Below are 20,365 nucleotides of genomic sequence, written 5' to 3'. Positions count from 1 at the left end.
TGGCCTTTCCCGTTGCGTCCTATCGAATAGAGACGACTAGAGGGAACTGCTTCCAGAAACGTTTCAGGAGAGATGGAAGGAGGCCTAAAGCAGGCGACAGCACACGGATAACATTAGGGATGTAAAGGGAAATCACACCAAGACACACACAAAGGGAGATTAGGAATCAAAACATCTTCATTTGGTCTCAGTTGTTAACTTCACAGAGTTCAATACACATTATCCACCTGTGCACGACGTGTGTGTAAAACACACACACACACTGGGTCATGTGTTGTAGGTTGTTACATGGCAGGAGTTGGCTACCTAAACAAATGACACACCAAGTGAGCAGGAGCGTTTTTGGGGAAATGTGCCCTCTCATTTGCATGTCACATGACCTCTTATTATTTACAGTAGCTGGGAAACATATGTGTTATTTAGGAGATGAGGTTGCTGTCCTGAATAACCCTGAGATGTGCTCTTGGTACAGCAGCTAGCGTCTTTTAAATCAACAGGAACCTGATCATGTTAAGCAGACTGAGGTGTATGCCAGTAAGTTGACAGAAGATGAACAGGCTTTCTTCACATTATAGATGGCACTTGATGTGCTGGACACATTATAAAAGGTTCATAATGTGTACGGAACTCTTTAAAAACATGTTCTACAAGCTCAAATGTAAAAATCATTTCCACTTCTATATACAAATAAGGCAAAACATGTCCAACTTTCAGTGCGTCTCAGCCAACAATATGTGGCGTTTATTGTCTGATTGGATGATGGACCTGCTTGACCAATCAATGAACACAGGTATGAAAGTACAGGACAAACGTCAGTGCTGTATATTGTGTTTGTGTGATGGAACTGAACATTCATGTCATATTAAAAAACGAGGAGCAAAACTGGTTGTATGGCGTCTGCATTTATCCCTGAGGGTCACAACCCAGCTCTAAAACAACCATATATTATATTATATCATAACTGATATCATTTCCCACTCGTGCATTAGTACACTGTATGTTAAAGTAATTCATATTTAACACCAACATGGACCCTGCAAATGTTTCGTGTTGGATACATCCAATGAGTTTACAGCAAAATGTAAAAAAACAAACCACTTTAATATCAAACTATCAATAACACGGGTGCTTAACATTCCCCATCTCCCCAAAAATACATTCAAACCAATCAAAATGACTCTCTCCGCAGTGGAGAGTAAACCTGCAGCTGTCCGACGCCTCCCGTCCTCACCTCTTCACACCTCAGGCATACACTTGAACCACTTGGCCACATGGCTCTGCCTCTTGGCGGATCTTTGAGGTGCGCTCGAGTCCGGTAGGTCCATGTAGTGGCCGTATTCACTGATGGAGTCTTCAACACGAGTGATGTACAGCCAGCTGACGATCACGCCGAAGAACTGGAGACACAAAGAGAGGGAAGCTAAGTAACGAAGGGAGGTCTCCTCTTTTCCCTCCTCACTTCAGTCCCCGTTAGAGGAAGTCATGCCAGGAGAGGGGCCGCTCTCGGAGAAATTACATTATTTCCTCTGTCCACTGAAGCGATGTCATTTTCTGCAAGTGTTAGCAGCTCGGCATCGCAGTTTACATTTGCACAGATAATGTGTTGTACTGTCATGGCTGCCAGTGCTTTGCTGATATGTGAAAATGTCTTTTTTGACAAGCATCTGCCGGATCATCCAAAAAACAGTATTTAGTATTTATATTGCAGATTATACTTAAATCGCAGATCTGTCAAATCCTGTCGCTCCTCAAGGACATCCTTCATCATGGTGAAGCAGACTGACGCCCGTAAAGAGCAAGGGGACACGAAATAAGCACCTCATATATGATTGGATGATCTGCCTTCCTTCCTCCTGAATTCACAGCTCAGTGAAGGCTGACATGCTTGTTAAAGTCAAGCACAATCTATATTCATAGCTGCGTGTGCCTGTACTTGGATGTAAGAGTGGAATGAAACATCGGATTCTGTGTCCGTCACGCCTACTGGGAACGCAGAATGTGCATATATGTGGGTTTCTAGGTGTCAAAGTATCTGTCAGATGTTTTTTAAGTGATAGAAAAACATCAAATTCAGTTTCAGGTTCAAGCAATTTACATTCCCCCACTTAGTCACCTGATTTGGATGTTTTTATTTCAGCGTGCTCATGATAACGACGTACTGCAGTAAAGCTGCATTAGTTTAATCTCTGCCAGCTGGGAGTTTGTTAAGTGAACTCTCACAGCTGTACACAGGCTGTACAGCTACAAACAACACCTCCACCCTTTGAGGGAAAAAGTCCAGCTAAAATACATAACACCAGCTATGCAATGAGACCAGAACATGTGAGGAATCTCAGTCTCCACAACGTAAATCATGACAGTGTGTTTCAGTCGGGGGAAACTGTTAGTAGAGGAGACCTCCAGTTTGTATATTTGAAAAAGTTAAATTCATCTTGAGCACTTGGAGGACACAATGAGGAGGCTGGCTGTATAAAGAACAGTGTTGTGTTCGAGCAGCGGTGGAATGTAACTAAGTGCATTCATAAGAGGTACTCGAGTACTTCCATTAACTGTATACGTCTACTCCACTACATCTCAGAGAGACATTGTGTACTACATTACATGTATTTGACAGGATTACTTAGTAGCTAGTTTGCAGGTCTGCTGCAGGAGTGTCAGAGAATCCATTGCAACATGTTTCACAAGGAATTTGTTTAGTAAGTTTGAGTTCTGGCCTTAAAAGAAAAAATGAAAATCCATGTAAACATTGTGTCATGCACATCCATTGGACCTTTAGACCAGAAACCAGACATGAACAAAGAAACGTGATCTCATAATCATTCCTCCAGATGAAGCGTTGTCCTTCAATCATCACATACTGAACAATAACAACTTCATCAGAAAACATCCCGTTTTCTACAGAGAGCTTCAACTTTTTGTTCACGTCTGCTTCACATAATCACCTACATTGTAATGATTTTTCCTCGGACTATATGTCCATTATGAACTAGACATCGATGAACACCTACGCCTATACAAAAGGAAAAAACAGTACTGAGAATAATGAATACTGCCGTGATTAATGTGTGTGTGTGTGTGTGTGTGTGTGTGTGTGTGTACCTGAGGCAGTAGGATCCCTAACAGCAGTCCAGCCATGATCTTATAGTTGTCCATCAGCCAGATGAAGAAGGCATCGGTACAGCCTCGGATGTGGATGGTTTGGATCAAATCCAAACGCTGCCAGAAACACATTCCTTGTTACTGTAACTTCAGTTTTCACAGTTAGCTTCACTAGTTCAGTGAATTACATGCATCCAAGACAAGAAGCACATCATGAAACGCTCTGGTTCATAATCTTAAAAATGTCATTAGTAATAGAAGTAAGTGCACCATCCTGAACCCGTGCTGTCATCATAGACATGAATACACAGTCATGGTCTGATACATTGAGTGAATTCCCTTTAATCAGACATCAGTCTACCTCAGTGGTGTAAGTCAGTCTGAGATCTTACCTCTCTCTTCAACACCTGGTACCCACACAGAGTGTTGGCCACTTCGTTAGGCTGGAGGGGAGAGAAATCAGCGAGCATGTTAGTGGCAGGCACACGCCGGTGAACAGCTTTCAGCCTTTTCAACCGCAGACAGAAGAAGGCCAGTTTGTCCAATAGACGGGGAAATGCACACAACTACACATTTCATTACTGCGCTGCACACAGACGACAGTCCTGAACCACAAGACTGCCAAACACCTCGCCAGGTGTGTGTGTGTGTGCCTTTTTGAGCTTATAGTGTTGCATAATCAAATATATTCATATATTCAAATGCAGTGAAATAAATTGCCAATGTCTCGTTGCCATCTGGCAGTCGAGGAGTGGTTTTTAAGTCATTATGCATCATATTGGCTGCATGTTGACTGAAATCATCGTTCTATATGACGACATCAATGTAACTACAATAAGCAGGAACCGGCGTGCAGTTATGACCTTGACTGCAGGAGTTATTGTCTCTGCTCACTACATTCCAGAATCAGGTGGGAACACTTGCGACTCTGATGCTCGATCAAGCAGAGTTAATTGCTGCTTTGTGTTAATATGAACCTACGCGCCTGCAATAACGCGGATAATTATAAACATTAAAAAGTACAAAACTGAACTTTTGACATGCTGAATACTAATTTGCCAAACAATAGCCAATGCATGGATGCAACCTGATTAAAATATATGATCTGAATGTGGATGAAATTAGATGAGATGTTAAAAATGACAGAATTATTACAAGAAGAACGTTTAAACCTCTTCAATCTAACCACTAGAGGGCCCAAAGAAAAAGCCTTTTGTTTTGACTCTATTCTGGACCGGACAACTAATTCAACATCACAGGTTATTTGGTTCTCTCCTGTTGTGTAATAATGTGGCTAACGTGCGTTTAAAATCATTTCATTCTTCAAAAACCATTCAAAATGTAAATAATTACATTTGCCGTCTGCATTAAACTGTGTTTCTGCCATTATATAGCTAACAGGTGGCTTTCTGAATGGCAGTGTAATTATATAGAGGATAGATGATGAAACCATAAAGTGGTGTCAGCTGGAGCCGAGCTCTCTTTTTTCAAACATTTTTTTATACAAACCGTATTTCTGAATACAGCAAGAAACCAAACTCATACACGTTTATACTGTAACAGTGGAACAGAAAATACACACTGGATGGTATAAACAGTAGTGTCACCTGACCATGTCGGCACAAGAAGAGAATATTAATGATTCATTGATTCATTTCATATTAAGAACAGCATGAAGGAGTGTAAAGGGAACTGTTGGACTTTTTGTTGGTTCTCTGTTTCCCTGTGAAAGAGTGTAGGTGTAGGAATTAAACGGCATAAACATGCTGTTTAGTGCGGGAGAAAATAGCCTGTGAGTGAGTGTGTGTGTGTGTGTGTGTGTGTGTGTGTGTGTGTGTGTGTGTGTGTGTGTGTGTGTGTGAGAGTGTGTGTGTGTGTGTGCAGCTCTTACTATGACGCCATGCAAACTGAAGAGTGTACAGGGATCTAAAGAGCCACAAACACACACAGTGAGGATGCTGAAATCTTTTTCCAAGCATGGAGGGAATTAGTTACACGTCCATCACTGATCGGACGTACAGGACGAGGGGATGTTCACGCTCTGGCAGCTGGAGTAAGCAGTGACAGTACATTCTGATGGTCCACCATTTAACACATGAATCCAAGCTGCAATGGGACAGCTAATCCATCCGTTTGCTGCGATGCACAGCAGCAGTAGTAGTTTAGCAGCAGCAGGGAATGGTGGTAATTGTGGTGTGGAAATCGGTTTGTGATTTCCTGGTGAGAAATAAGAATACTACTATATTAAATAAAGAGTCCAAAAACAGGCTAGCAGTCGCTACAGACCGACTGTAAACAGACAAAGTCTAATAAGTCAAAGCCCTCACAAACAGGATGTCCAAGCGGACCGCATCGCCGACATGCAGCTTCAGAGCAAACTATCTGGCCAGGTAGGGGCTCCTGAAGAGTCTGACCAGTTCTTCAGTCTTGAGAAGAGCTTTTTATACAGTTATTTGTGATGTCATCAGAGAAGCATTGTTCCGTTGTTTGTGTAGACGGAGAACTTTGTCCAGAATGTGGTGTTTGAGCCACTCATCAGTGTCTATAGACCCATATTGACTTGCCAGCTGTGCTGGTGTCACAAGATGCATTTTACAACTCATGTAACACATGACGTGACATAAGTGCAGAATACAGGTAACCTCATGACACGTGGAATATATAGTTAAAAACTACTCAAACTACTAATTATACTATAATAAATTCCCATCACAGTAATATTGCCTGATTCAACAGGAAAAGAGAAAGCGGTACATTCTCCAGTAGAGCAGTACCAGCAGCAGGAGGAGCAGACGTTCATGGATGTGATCATAATGATAATAGTTACTCCTACCTTCGTAGTAAGGCAGCAGGTATAAGGGACGCCGCAGGCCAAAGGACCGGGGGCAGAGCAGTTGTGGTACATGTTGACGGACCAGTCGGTGTACTCTTGACCTCCACAACACTTAAACTGCAGCGGACGACAGAAGAAGCAGAGTCGAGACGAGGGCAGGAAGAAAGGAAGACAAAAAGAGAGTTTAGGAGCTCACGGAGAGGAAACGGGTCGGAATAGGAGAAGAAGGCAGGGATGACGGGTCATTAAAGGAAGAAAACATTTCACTGGTGCCAGTAACGTTTTGGGATGAATCATAATTAACACTAATTTGCATGTAATTATGAGTGTTTTTATAAGCGTGTCCCTTCCAAATATGCAAAAATCTGTGAAAATCAATAAAAGCACAACACTATATTACAATATTAAGATTTCCCTGATGAATATCTACCTCAATATGGCAAATCACAAAGATGATTTAACAAGAAATTAAATTCTGAAGTTGTTATCCAGATTACAAATAAACATATCAGGGTATTTCCAATTAACAGAACTTAACAGTCCTACACCAAAATCAATTACTATTATTATTTAAAATCCAAATGAACGGCTTGTGTTCGAGTGTTGAGAAGACGGGTTGAAACTGAAGCGTTGGCTCCTGAAGCAAGAAGACTTGCAGCCTAAGTCCACAAATTGATTCCTGCAGTGCGACACCAACCAATTATTTTTACTGGCCTCTAGTTCAGCCATTCGTGTCAAACCCTGGAGAAGAGGAAACGTTATTTCCTCACAGGGAAAATAAACAAGCGTTGATTAGCTATCGAGAGGATGTTAATTATTATTGGTTTCTGCTGAGAGCTTTTGAGTCACATAGACTGAAAGGCTGCTTCCAACACTTAGCAGTTCAAACTGAGCGTTACAGGTTATGGAGGCTTGCTTGGTGAAGTCCCTGCAGCATCCACGACATCCTACATGTTCATTTAATTACCATCTAAACCTCCGCTACGTCGTCTCCGAGAGCCAGACAGCCAGCAGAGAAGCACACGGACGCGGGGTCAGGGGTCGGGAGGACGAGACCAACAGGAGGATGCATTCATGAATACGCATGAAGCATGATCAGTATGCTGACACGATGCCAGGAAGTTACTCCCTCTGCTTTTGATGTGACCTCACAAAAAGACCGGGTCACGACCCCGGCGAGGGTCACGGGAAGGCAAAGCAATTCATGATGCGATTAATGTCTGCAATGTGAGTTTAAAAACTTTACAATACGACTTCCCACTGTGTTACGGGTTAAGTCGCTGCCACTTTAACGTAGATGCACTAGCAGGCCTGCAGGGAGTCTCTCGTTGGGAAGACAGATGTGGAGTTCACTCCAGAGGGTTTGGATCCTCTAAGACTACCGAGTCTCCTCATCACCTTCTGATTTAAGGCTGGACTACACAACAATTATTCACCTCATCCCGGTCTCAATCAGATACTGCCTCTGTTTGATCCCAATCTGGTGTCACAGATGAACCTTTCATTCCCTCCATGTTCCTGTGCTTTTCTATGATCCATATCCCCTGCTGGATGACGAGCATCCTTCAGAGGTTCGTTACCGGGAGCCGGTCCAGAGTCACTACCGAGCCACTACCGAGGCCGGCTGCCTCGCTGACTGATGGCCGGCTGTTCGTGGCACGCCGGCTGACTGAGCGACTAACTGGGCGGCTAATTGGCCAGCTGACGGCTCAGTGCGTCTCCAGACCGAAGTCAGCCCGTCATGCTGCCTGCGTTTAGGATTATTATTATTATTATTATATGGCATCCATGCAGCAACGTGGCGATAGATCCTTAATGCAGGACTAGGTTAGGGTTTTTTTTATTATTTACTTTTCTACCATGACTACATCAAATTGTTTATGAAGTTGTTTGTAAAAGTAAAGAAAAAAAAACAAACCCTGGAGAGCTGTATAGAAGCTTTGCTCCTTCCTTTGGACTTTTCCAAAACAATTATTATAACTATACTCGTGATACTGATACTAGTTTCTTACAGTACAATCCCAATATATATATATATATATATATAGAAGTGTTATGAAAATAAGTTAGCAGAATGAAAGCCCTTGTGGCTAATTAGCTCACAATAATCCTTCACTACAAGTGTGAGAGAAACTTCTGTTCTGAAAATAATGATTCCACCAACGTCAAGCCGGCCTCCGATCTGATGGATGGACACACTTTGAAGAGCAAACTGATCAATCAGTGCTTCAGATGAATCCAGGGGTCAATAATAGACGGGTGACTGATCTGTTGTTCTCAGGCCTGCATACCTCCGGTCACACACTTGTTCCTGTTTCACACTCATGTGTCCGTCTGGTGCTTAAACATGAATCCTGACTCACATGACTTAAGTGACCGCACAGACCACAGTGACTGAGATCCAGAAGCACGAGTTATGATTATGTACAATTTCATCTCTGCCTTCCCAGACTGAGAAGATGAACAAGTATCACACAAAACATCTCACTCGTGATGCAGCTATACATTATATATAGATTGCACAGGGGGGGGGTCTTGAGTTGCTGGGAAACTCTCTGTCAAGGGAAAATGGAAAATGGCAGCTTTTTTGCAATAAGACACCGCCGTAATATTATAATTCATTTTATCTGGGTCACATTTCATAATCCTTAGATTTGTCTCGTGGTTGAGAACCTCGACTGGATGGCATGCCAAGATAAATACGGCAAAGGGACCTCCATTTTGAACCGCATATGTATATTTTCTTGATATCTCTCCAGCAATAGTCTTTTGCTCAACTAAAGGTGCTTTCAAGCCGATTGGTTCTTTTAAACCAACTCGGGTTTTGCCCAGAGAGTCTGGTTCATTTGGGCTTCAGCTGAAACCTGACCTTCTTACCTTCTTCTGCACGAAGTCCATGATGTTTTTGAAGTCCAGGTCATCGTAGTAGTTCACTATGCCTCTTCGGATGTTCTTGTTCAGTAACTCCACCGTCTGTAAGAGGGAGAAACGTCACGTTACCATATTCATTTTGTTTCCATGACACAGCTGATCTACAATCAGTGCAGCCCTGCAGAGGAAACGCTCCGATTAGTCGAGGTTAGTGTAAAAATGAGAGCTCACATCTGTCGTCTGTCACGTCGGGGGATGCATTCGTCTATCCAGAGGCTATGTATAACTGAACTCCACTTTCATTTCATGAGCTAATGATTTATTCTCTCTGTGTTTGGAGTGCATGAGTCTTGTGTATACTTCATTGGCGGGGTTGGACTTTTTCTCCCATCCAGGCCCGTTGATGCTCCGTCATTTCTCCCTTTGAACCATTAAAATAAAGACCGGAGACGACTCCTTTATGAGCGTCACAGAATTAAAAATTAAATAATTTGATTAAATTAAAAGGATCGAGCCTTTCATTTGATTCCAGGTCTTCACGGGGAATCTATAGGGGGCCGCCACATTTAAACCACATTAAAATGAGCATATAGACATCTTTCCAAGGATCTCCTTACACAGAAATATAGCTGAAATCTTATTCAAATATGCTTAGCCTTGATGTCGATGTTGATAATTTAGTTTTTCTTTAGACAAATGGGAATAAACATTACAATGCACCACATGATATTATTGAAGTTATTCCAAAGGGGCCATTATAATGTTTAATGTAGCAGCCATGTAAATGTGACTGTAGCATTAAGAGAGAGGAGAAAAGACAGACTGATACTCAAGCTGTTCCCCACAGAGCCACATTAAGATATTCATGAATGACAAGAAAACTGATACTGAATGAAATGTAATGAACATCTCAGAAGGACTGCCATAGTCACACCCATTCGGCTCCTTAATCATGGTCACATGACCACATTAGTACTTCCTCACTTCACAAGGTGAGATATGTTTGTGTACAGTCGTGTGACTAATTTGATATGGTTTGATTTGATAAGTATGAATGGGAACACGTACTAGTCCTTAGTACTAGTGAGTACACACAGGTAGTGGTAGTACTAGTGAGTACACACATACAAGGCTTCCCTCTGACAAAAGCAATATGAGGTCTTTCATGAATTGCCAGTTTAAAATGATCCTCATGTAAATGAGATGAAGACAAATTTGACTCAAACTTTTTTTGATGTGCACTACTTCTACAAACGAGTTGTTATTCTATTCTGTTATTTCAGCCACAGCAGGCACATATCTGATAAATCAGGATGACGAAGTGTTCTCCGACTCGTTTGGATGCAAATTTAAAGCAGTTTTGTGCCTTTATGTTCATTAGAGGATTATGACACTCCTATAAGGATCGACTTAAGGAGGTCAGCATATTGTAGACAGAGTTTTGCAGTGATGCGTAATGTTTATAAACACTGATGATAAACATATAATACTTAAATGAGGATTTGAGTATAATAGTTGATTGAGTAAGATTGAGTCTATGACACTCATGTAACTCACGTCACATTACAAAAACCTTTCCTACATTACAACATCTAAAATCAATCATTAAAGACTTTCCCCCCCACAAAGCACTGTTCGTGATCACAACCCCAAACAAGCTGCTTTTCTGTTCACAAAAAGCACACTTTTCTATTAAATGTAATGTAGCTGATCGTGGTTCAATCCTTCATACTAGCTTGTGCCGGTTAAAGAGACGTGTGGTGTTTGGAGCATCTCAATCATGAGCCAAGAAGCCACCGATGGACGCCTCACCTGGTTGCGGAAGGCCAGCGCCAGTATTCCTCCCAGCAGCTCCAGGAGCAGACACACGGCCAGAGTGTACATGAACTGTTCACAGAGAGGAGACACACTTACACATGACATCATGAACTGTCCACAGAGAGGAGACACACTTACACATGACATCACCGCTGCTTTAACACACTACACGGCTGTGTACCAGCTCTTCTGCATCCGGCAACAGCTGACGTTTTCTTTGCACCTCTGCCTTTGTTTCAGTGTAAAAGGCCATGGTCACCTGCTCCGGAGCGGAGGTGACGTTCCCGGTAAGAGATCAACGAGGAGAAAAGCCCCGCCCACTGACCAATCAGCTCTCTGGGATGATCCCGTGGAGCTCGGTGAACAGACCGTCTCTCTTAGGAGTGTTCAGAGACCGATGTTTTATCAGAGGGGTCATTCCGTGTCAATTCATCAAATGCCTCCCACCTGACCATCTCAGAATGTCCTGAAAAAATTTGACTACAAAGACACACTTGTTAATAGGACAAATCCAAAATATTAGGTCTCTACTGTCAACAGTTTTCTCATGAAACATCATTGAATGAAGGGTAGTTTAGACGGTTTTTGGCATCATAATCTGAAAAGCCATTTTTAAACAGCAATATCTGGACAACTATCTCACCTGTGGCCTTCAAAATTTCTACAGTGTATATCTGTTACTAATAGCCTCCAGACATGAAATATCAGGGATGTAGCTCAATGATAACCTAGTATGGTAGGTACTTAAAATGAGGCTTGTTGAAATAAAGTACTACATTTGAAGAGTGGCTGAGCTCCCATTTTTGCAGATAAAAGACTTCTATCACTTCTGCCTCTATCTCTGGTGTTAGCTTAAACATTCTACAAAATATAGTCTCTCTCAGATGATTAGTTTCACAGATATTAAGGCTCAAAAATGGAAGTTAACACATCTTTGCCCAACTTCAGAGTCATATTCCAAAAAACTGACAACACGTATCAGGTCCAAACTTACTTTTTTGAAAGATCATATTCTTGTTAAAATCATATTAAAAAATCAGGAGGGTGTTTTGCCTCATTTTGTCGCAGTGATTTTTTAAAATCCTGATATTGGTGGGGTTTTTGTGGCTGGTTTTGGTACTGCATGTCCTAATAGCCTACCAGTAAACATCACAGGAGGGCAATTCAAATGTGTTTTTTACCATTTACCAAAGACTTACATGTGACTAAATGCTACTGATAAATTTAGCCTTACGAAAACATTAAAATGTAGCACAGTTGTAGTTACAGAGGCAATAAGTCCTTGAATGTGAGTTAAACATGCTGAAAGCAGCTTTTAATGTCTTAAACCATGAACAAAAATAGCATAATATTGAAGACTGTACATTTTGTCATACTTTAAGTATATAAATTACACAACCAAATCAAATAATAATCTTAATTTGTGCATAAGATTTTACATTACAGTACAAAAGTCTCCAAAGTTTGATATTGAATAACAGTCTGTCTCTTTGCTCACTGTGAGGGATCACACATGTTTCATCTTTTAGATCCAATTCCTTCGTCACATTCATTAATTTGGCAGTCACTTTAGAAATTGTCTAATGTACATCTCTGCTCTGTTATGCTCATCTTTTTTGATGGCATACATGCGCCCAGTTTCTGTAGAGGGAACGTCAAATCTTGCAATTATATGCTGCAGTGGGACATTGCACATCTTCTCTCTTGGCCAGTAGAAACTCTTGGCAGGGCCATGTGGGTGCATGAACTGAACCAGTACATCTTCATCTTCATCTGAAACATCTCTGATACTTCCTATCCACCATTTCTGATCATAACTCACATACTGTCTCATAGTGAGCATAGAGACAAACTGTTTTTCAATATCAAACTTTGGAGACTTTTCTACTGTAATTCAAAATCTTATGCACAAATTAAGATTATCATTTGGTTTAGTTGTGTAATTTATATACTTAAAGTATGACAAAATGTACAGTCTTCAATATTATGCTATATTTGTTCATAAGACATTAAAAGCTGCTTTCAGCATGTTCAACTCACATCTAAGGACTTATTGCCTCTGTAACTACAACTGTGCTACATTTTAATGTTTTCGTGAGGCTAAATTTATCAGTAGCATTTAGTCACATGTAAGTCTTTGGTAAATGGTAAAAAACACAATTGAATTGCCCTGCTGTGATGTTTACTGGTAGGATAATAAGACATGCAGTACCAGAAACGGCCACAAAACCCCCACCAATATCAGGATTTTAAAAAATCACTGCGACAAATTGAGGCAAAACACCCTCCTGATTTTTAAATATGATTTTAACAAGAATATGATCTTTCAAAAAAAGTAAGTTTGGACCTGATACGTGTTGTCAGTTTTTTGGAATATGACCCTGAAGTTGGGCAAAGATGTGTTAACTTCCATTTTTGAGCCTTAATATCTGTGAAACTAATCATCTGAGAGAGACTATATTTTGTAGAATGTTTAAGCTAACCCCAGAGATAGAGGCAGAAGTGATAGAAGTCTTTTATCTGTAAAAATGGGAGCTCAGCCACTCTTCAAATGTACTACTTTATTTCAAAAAGCCTAATTTTAAGTACCTACCATACTAGGTTATCATTGAGCTACATCCCTGATATTTCAGGTCTGGAGGCTATTAGTAACAGATATACTCTGTAAAAATTTTGAAGGCCACAGGTGAGATCGTTTTCCAGATATTGCTGTTTAAAAATGGCTTTTCAGAGTATGATGCCAAAAAACGTCTAAACTACCCTTCATTCAATTATGTTTCATGAGAAAACTATTGCCAGTAGAGACTAAATATTTTGGATTTGTCCTATTAACAAGTGTGTCTTTGTACTTGAATTTTTTTAGGACATTCTGAGATGGTCAGGTGGGAAGATTTTCAGAAATTTGATGAAATGACACGGAATGACCCAGAGAGATACCGATTCTCATCGGCGGGAATGACTTATCCGTGCAAGCTCCTCGAGCCGTGTGTTGCCATGGCGACACGTCGGAGTCGAGCGCTTACAGTGATACAGACTGTATCATCACACTGCGTTACGTTGGGTACTTTAAGTATGCCTTTATATCTAATGTAATTGTCTACACCGCCGGGATCGCAGCTGAAAGAATGAGGCTGATATTGTCAAAGACAACGCCATAAGAATAAATAAGAATGAATATGATTAGAGTTATTTTTTTGGCCCTTTTTTTAGAGAGTGAGGACTTTAGCCTCAGAACATGGGGCTCCACCACTGAGCCATCACCCACCACTCATTCATTCATTGGAATACACAAACCTAATCATAGTCAGATCTACTCATGCCCTCATGATGGGGTGTTAACTTACACATTCACACAGTCGGCGAGTTTTTGCCAGCTGTCCTTCCTGCATTTGGCAGATGAAACTGTTGCTTTTTGCCAGAATTATATGTTTAACTTAGTATTTCTGTAAGATTATGGTTTGCTCCTCGTATGTGAAATATGCCGCTCTGCTGCTAGCTCTTTGTCAGGGTAACTTAAGCTGGATAACAGAAAGATAGCCCGGGTATGTTGAACTCAGGCCTCAGGTTCAGATGAGATTTAATCACTTTCAGTGGAGAAGGAAGTTCACAACAAAGTTGTAGAATCCTTTCCGAGTCGAGTGGGACTCTGGCTAGATATATTATATATTATATACAGTTACATGAGTGGGTTTGCATGGACTCAATACACATCTGTTTCCTAAATATTTCACAACAGGGTCCATTCATTTGGCTTTATCAATGTGAGGTCGCCGAGGTGTGTTTGTCCGGGTGAAAGAACAGGTCTCACTCAGAAAGTCAAATGTTTAAACACAAAATCACATCAGATATCAGCAGGACACTAAATCAGCACAAGAGAGGGAATACCAGGATGAGATTAAAACTATGAGGTAATTCATTTATCATCTACAGTGTCACTTTAGAGACACATGCTAACTATCCTAGCAGCCACTAAAAGATAAAGACTTGCGCTCTCAGCACGCCACTCACCACTTTCAGCAGAGTAAGATTATCCCTCAGCGAACCCAAGACTCCGATGAGGGAAACGATAAACATGAGGATTCCCAGGAGGATCAGGATTATAGCCGGGGCCAAAAACATGCCCTCCAGCGTCTTGTAGCGTTGCCTCTCCACCTCAGCATAGATGCCAATGGACAGGATGAAGCCGCCTATCAACTGGAAACAAAGTGGTGATGGGTTAGTCGTCAGCCTTACGTGATGGGAAAGCTCAAACATCTGGTCTGATCTTACACACTGAGATGTCTTCAGAATCATCAGATTCTCTCCATGCCTCTCCTCTTCCCCCATTTAATAAAAGGGGAAAATGGCCAAAGAAATCATAAATAAAAGAACATATTTAAAAAAATAGAACAACCTTGTGTATCAGTCTTCAATAACAGTGTTTCTTCTGTGGCATCACAGCTTTTTTCCCCAAAAAACAAGAACAGAACCATTTAGCGGTTCTGAGAAAACATCCAACACTCCAATTAAAACGGGATGAATCTAATTCTAAAACAACTTGGTTTGGCTTTCACACCTATACAGGGATGCTAATGGGTGCTAATTGCAGGATTTCCTCTCAAACCGAGGTAAACAGGTTAGTAACATTACGTTCTGCAATAGAGTTTGATTGAATTCGCCGGCCAAATGATGAGATATTCACTTTGAGCCTGTCAATAAAAACTTAAAGGAAACCCCAACTCAGAGCATATATCACGTCCACGCTCATTTACATAGAAATTAGAATTGTTAATGGGATCCCCACTCAAAAGGTCAGCTTAATAATTAGATTGGAAAACCCTTTCATTTAAGGACCAGCATCTGGCAAACGTTATAATTGTTTCAGACTGACCTCGTTAACAATGACGAGGCAGACTGAGACAGAAGCTTGAGTCTTCAGCCAAATATAATGTGTAAACTATCCCGTCCAGTTTTTTGTGCCTTTTTTTTTTTTAGACATCTTCATGTGACATTACCATGCATCAATGCTGCAAATGCAATTTGCATAATATTAGCATCTGGAAGCAGCAATTATGCAATCAGTGACAGAAAATTTCAGCGTCCACCGGGGACATAATGAGAGCGAAAAAAAAACAACTTAAAGGGTCAGTTCACCCAAATTACAGCCGACTATTATGTTGGTTGCGTCTGAAATATCTTGTGGGTGAGTGGAATTGAAGTCACATGCATTCAGGTCACATGACAATTGGTTTATGGGGCATAGTTGACGATGATTGTGTATTCGTATTAAAATGAGTCGCCAAGGCTGAAACGCAACAAAAATATATTCTGGAGAAGCAAGATGTTTGTCACAGTTTGTTTACCTTTTAATGTTTCATACTATATATTAAAGCAACAAATGAATACATGACAAAGTCAAATTATCAAGTGTTTCCCTACAACGAGCTCCAGGCAAACCTCAAATTACAGAGGCCACATACTGTGCACAGTTGGCACTTAAGTAAATGTAGGCCTGTAATGTGATCAGACAGCTGCCGCACTAACACTGACCCATTAATAGTACTGTAACGTTAATTATTATTTTATCCTTCATGTATTCAGCAACATCCCCAATTCATTCACATTTACACATTCCTGGAAACACACACACACACACACACACACACACACACACACACACATGAAACTGGTTTATTACAGTGGGGAATCGGTTGGCAATTCCAAAACCCATGTAATAAATGTCACAATGGCTCGGTTTTCAATTCCAAATCTAAATTGGAACTGAAAACTGAGCCAGTTTTTGATAAAACTTCAAAATAATTCCCTGGCATTGCTGCTCGAGCAGGTGTAATGTCAACTATATTTCCCCTCTTGGTTCAGCATGTTGTTTCCCCCTGAGGGCGACTTATTAGCCGTTAGATCACAAACGTTGCTGCTGCAAACACGAAGCATGTGTTGCACGTTGCTGTCTGCCTTCCCATGATGCATCTGCAGCCTTTCTTTGGAGAAGAGGAAGGAACGAAAGGAGTGTTATAGTAGTTGTGCAGATCCAAAGCACTGTTTATCAGACATCATAATGTCTTTTCCTTACATGTCCCTGCTCGCTGTCTGTTATGGTATCTGCTGCCGGCTGGCCGCATGCCACCTGAAGAGGGGGAGCACTTAGAGGCAGAAACTTCTTCACACTGATGACCCAGAGTGTGCAGCTAAAGATGACTTAGCGATAATAGCAGGGCGTTAGGCCAAGGAGAAGTTGTATTATATAACCTGTTACTCGACTCACAGCTCTGGTTGTGTGCTTGGCTGACTGTCTGCTGCAGGGGCTTACACTCAGTGGTGAAACCCAACACATGGGACGGACCCCAAAGGACACAAAACACCGGCGTGTGTTGATACAGGAAATAATAGACGAGTCATCTTATGTGGCTTTGACTTTAGACAATCCTGAAGACAGTTACACTTTGGGACATGTTTACTTGAAATCCGGTAAAGGTTGCAGGAATGACGAGAGTTGAATTTGTGACGATTCCCTCAAATAACAGGAGTTGTTGTTCAGTCCGTAAGGCACAAAGTTATGCAGAATTACAGTGTAATTACACCTGATCCCTGGTCAAAGGTCAAAAACCAGCTATAAAACGGGGCGTCTCAAAGTTTGCATGTGTCTCGGTATGAGCCACTGATAGATAAAGTGTGCTCCAGTCGGTGAGCAAACAGAGGTTTAAAAACACTTCACGAAGCAGAGAAGTGAAATCAGGAACACAGGAACAAGAAGTTCAGAGCTGGGATCACAGTTGTGTCTTCTAAATGCTAAATCTACAGTCGCTTCTGCAATCACTTGGTTTGGAAACTCAACTGACGGATCCGTCAGTTGAGTTTCCCAACCAAATTAGATGCAACCTGCTCCATTCAAAGATGGTAAAACACCACCTTCGGAATAATCATCTTACAATGACTTTTTCACGCTTTTCTTTAGATTTGGTTTTAGTCTTTGTCCAATCCGAAAAAACCTTTGATCATACAGCATGAAGCCGGTCTAAAATAAGCTTTGTATGACTTCATTTTTCCAGTGAGCAGGAACTACGTCCTGTGTATTGTTCCTCCAACACACGCTGTTCCGCTTTGGCCTCTGAATCAGTATAAAACAGGAATAATCAAACACCCAGTCAGACAAACAGTCTTACAGCTGGCCTTTCAGGTCATTTTCATTTATGAGACGGCAAAGGTCTGAGGTTGAAAAAAAATTAAATGTGTATGGGCAACGTAAACCACCCAATAAATCACCCGAGGAGAACTGTCACCAATAAAGCTGCCTGTTGTATCAGCATTTGTTGTTTCTACCATTAATCACAAGAAATGTGGGAACAACATGCGGCCAATTAAACATAGATTTCAATTACTCCCACACACACCTGTTTTCTGAAACATTATGGCAGGAAAAACCCCCACGGTGCTGTTTTTAATGAAAGAGCAGCCATTTTAATGCTGCAAGTGTGAAACTTGGCCACGCTCTACGTTTCCCGGGAAGCAGCAAACCGAGATGATGACGGGACGAATCAACAGGAGCAGAGTAAGAATAACCCGGTATTTTTGTTTCGTCCATCATTCGTCCCCCAGAATAAAGCCATCAGTGACTCCATCTGCCTCGCCATCCCACTCTCTCTCTCTCTCCATGAAGGAACGCAGCAGAAACGTCTCACAGAGGAAACGAGTGATTTTCTTTCTACTCTAAGTGTTGTGTCATCCAGCCATCTGTCTGCACAAATATACAATCTGTCTGGCAGAATGTAAGTGATCACGGTCTCCTTTCAGTTATAGCAAAGTCTTTTCAAGATAATAAAGAGTGTCATCAACAGAAATGATGGCTTTACTGCCGGATGCAAGTAAATTATAATGATAAAAGTCACAAATCACAGCATCTTGGAACATATTAAAGCACGAAACCACTTAAACTAGTTCCAAATTGGTTGATAAGTGTCTTTCATTTCATGCTCCACTAAAAAAAAAAAAGGAACTTGCTTTCCTTATTCTAACAAGCACCTGTATGTTTAGTGCCATTCTAAATGTTCAAACCAGCATGAAGGATAAAAGTTTGACTATAACACCTTCTAAATTCAAATCTCCTGAGGATTGTCGCTGGCAGTGAGAGAGAGAGGAACACGGACGCTCTGGGGTTCCTGCTCTGTACGACCACTAACCAGGAGTGAGGAGCATTTCATGCATGTATTAATTTGCTTCACAAGCCGGATATGTGTGTGTATCAGATTAATACACACACACACACCCTTTACTGTGTGTGTGTCCATGTGATAATATATCGGGCTGGGTGACACGGAGAGAGCCAATATTCACAACATCTTAGACCAAATATATCGATACAGAGACGGTATTACATGCTTTTACAAAATGTACACAATGTGATTTTTGATAATCATCTGCAAATAATAGGACTGCTAGAAGCGTCTAGAAAGTTCAGAAAATGACACCACTTTACTGTAATGCAGCCTTTAAAACCAGGAAAACACAACGTCTGAGATGATATCCAGTCTCTTATAACAATATCCCTATAATAGATATAGTCCTAGATTTAATCATATTAATCGTCACATTGTTTGCCGTTGTGTTGACTTCCTTGACACCTAATCATTCTTAAAAGAAGAAAACTTGTGAGAACTTGCTAAATGCAGACGTGACGAACCGTCAAACTGTCATTTGAAGCATTTTCATGCTGTTATTCCACTTTGTGACACCGAAAACAAAATCCACACAAGCAGCTTGTTGAGTCTCCCATGAAACAACCCCGTACCTGCCCCGTTTAGCCAGCCGGGGGCAGGTGGGGGCTGCGGGAGCACACCGAGAGGAGGGCGTGGCCACAGGGCTGCACGGCACGGTGATCACCGGCTCCACGATATCACGACCCCGCGGTTTCAAACACACCTGTGCCGCCTCCTGAACGCTGCGACGTCGACGAGCCGAATGTTGGACGTCGGTAGTCGAGCCGAACACACACACACACACAGTAATACACACACCCTGCCTGTTTACCGGTATGAACACTACTCACCCACCAGACCACCGCGTACGCGAACAGCGTGAGCTTGAGGAGGAAGTAGGAGCAGCGCTGGCAGTAACGGACGGTGTCGGACATGGCGTCAGACCGGCAGCGGACTCCCTGCTGCTGCTGCTGCTGCTGCTGCTGACAACAACACTTCCGCGTTGTCGTCGTCACCACACCTGGAAGCGACGCTGATGGATGGATGGGTGGGGCTGGGGGGGGGGGGGGGGAGGCGATATTGGACTGGATGCCCCGGAGGTAAATTCACGAAATGATGGGGTTATTGCACTTCCTGCTTACTTTATATAAAAGCCACTCCTTTTTGAATGAGAAGCAATATAAGGAAAATAACACTGACTTCCCTCTCCCCCCCCCCCCCCCCCCCACGACGCCTCGGCCTACATTACTCACCTGTACGCATCTGTCAAAATGAGAAACAATAAGCAAACGATACAAATGGGTGATAAAAATGTTTTTATAGGACAACAAATACCAACTGATTTACTTTGACAGTGACTTTCTATTCTACTTTCTATAATTATTGTGGAAACATGTTTTATATCTGCTTTATCTCATCGGAGCTGCAGCTCTTTAAACGTCTTTGGTCAATTAGAGCAACTAAAAGCAACACATTGTGGATGAAACAGTACCTCAAAACATAAAACTGTGCCCCCTAGCGGTGAGGTACAGCAGAGAGACCATACAGGATTGGA

General features: G+C 41.7%; 1 protein-coding gene across 2 annotated transcripts; it reads right to left on the bottom strand.

Annotated features, from left to right (window-relative positions):
• Positions 1–807: 807 nt before the first annotated feature.
• tspan15 (tetraspanin 15) lies at positions 808–19,821 on the bottom strand. 2 transcript variants are annotated; one of them, XM_084017525.1, is made up of 8 exons: positions 19,662–19,821; positions 14,630–14,815; positions 10,616–10,690; positions 8,810–8,905; positions 5,933–6,049; positions 3,492–3,542; positions 3,100–3,216; positions 808–1,397 (listed from the first exon to the last, which is right to left on the bottom strand). In XM_084017525.1, the coding sequence occupies exons 1-8, from the start codon at positions 19,743–19,745 to the stop codon at positions 1,236–1,238; spliced, it is 888 nt and encodes a 295-aa protein (XP_083873651.1). In that variant the 5' UTR covers positions 19,746–19,821; the 3' UTR covers positions 808–1,235. The 2 variants fall into 2 exon arrangements, with proteins under 2 accessions (XP_083873651.1, XP_083873652.1); XM_084017526.1 differs by having other exon boundaries at positions 19,666–19,781.
• Between the last annotated feature and the right edge of the window lie 544 nt (positions 19,822–20,365).

Source organism: Eutrigla gurnardus (genome assembly GCF_963514095.1).
Source record: "Eutrigla gurnardus genome assembly, chromosome: 1".
In the NCBI taxonomy this organism is placed as follows: domain Eukaryota; kingdom Metazoa; phylum Chordata; class Actinopteri; order Perciformes; family Triglidae; genus Eutrigla; species Eutrigla gurnardus.
This window is presented reverse-complemented; position numbering and strand designations above follow the sequence as displayed.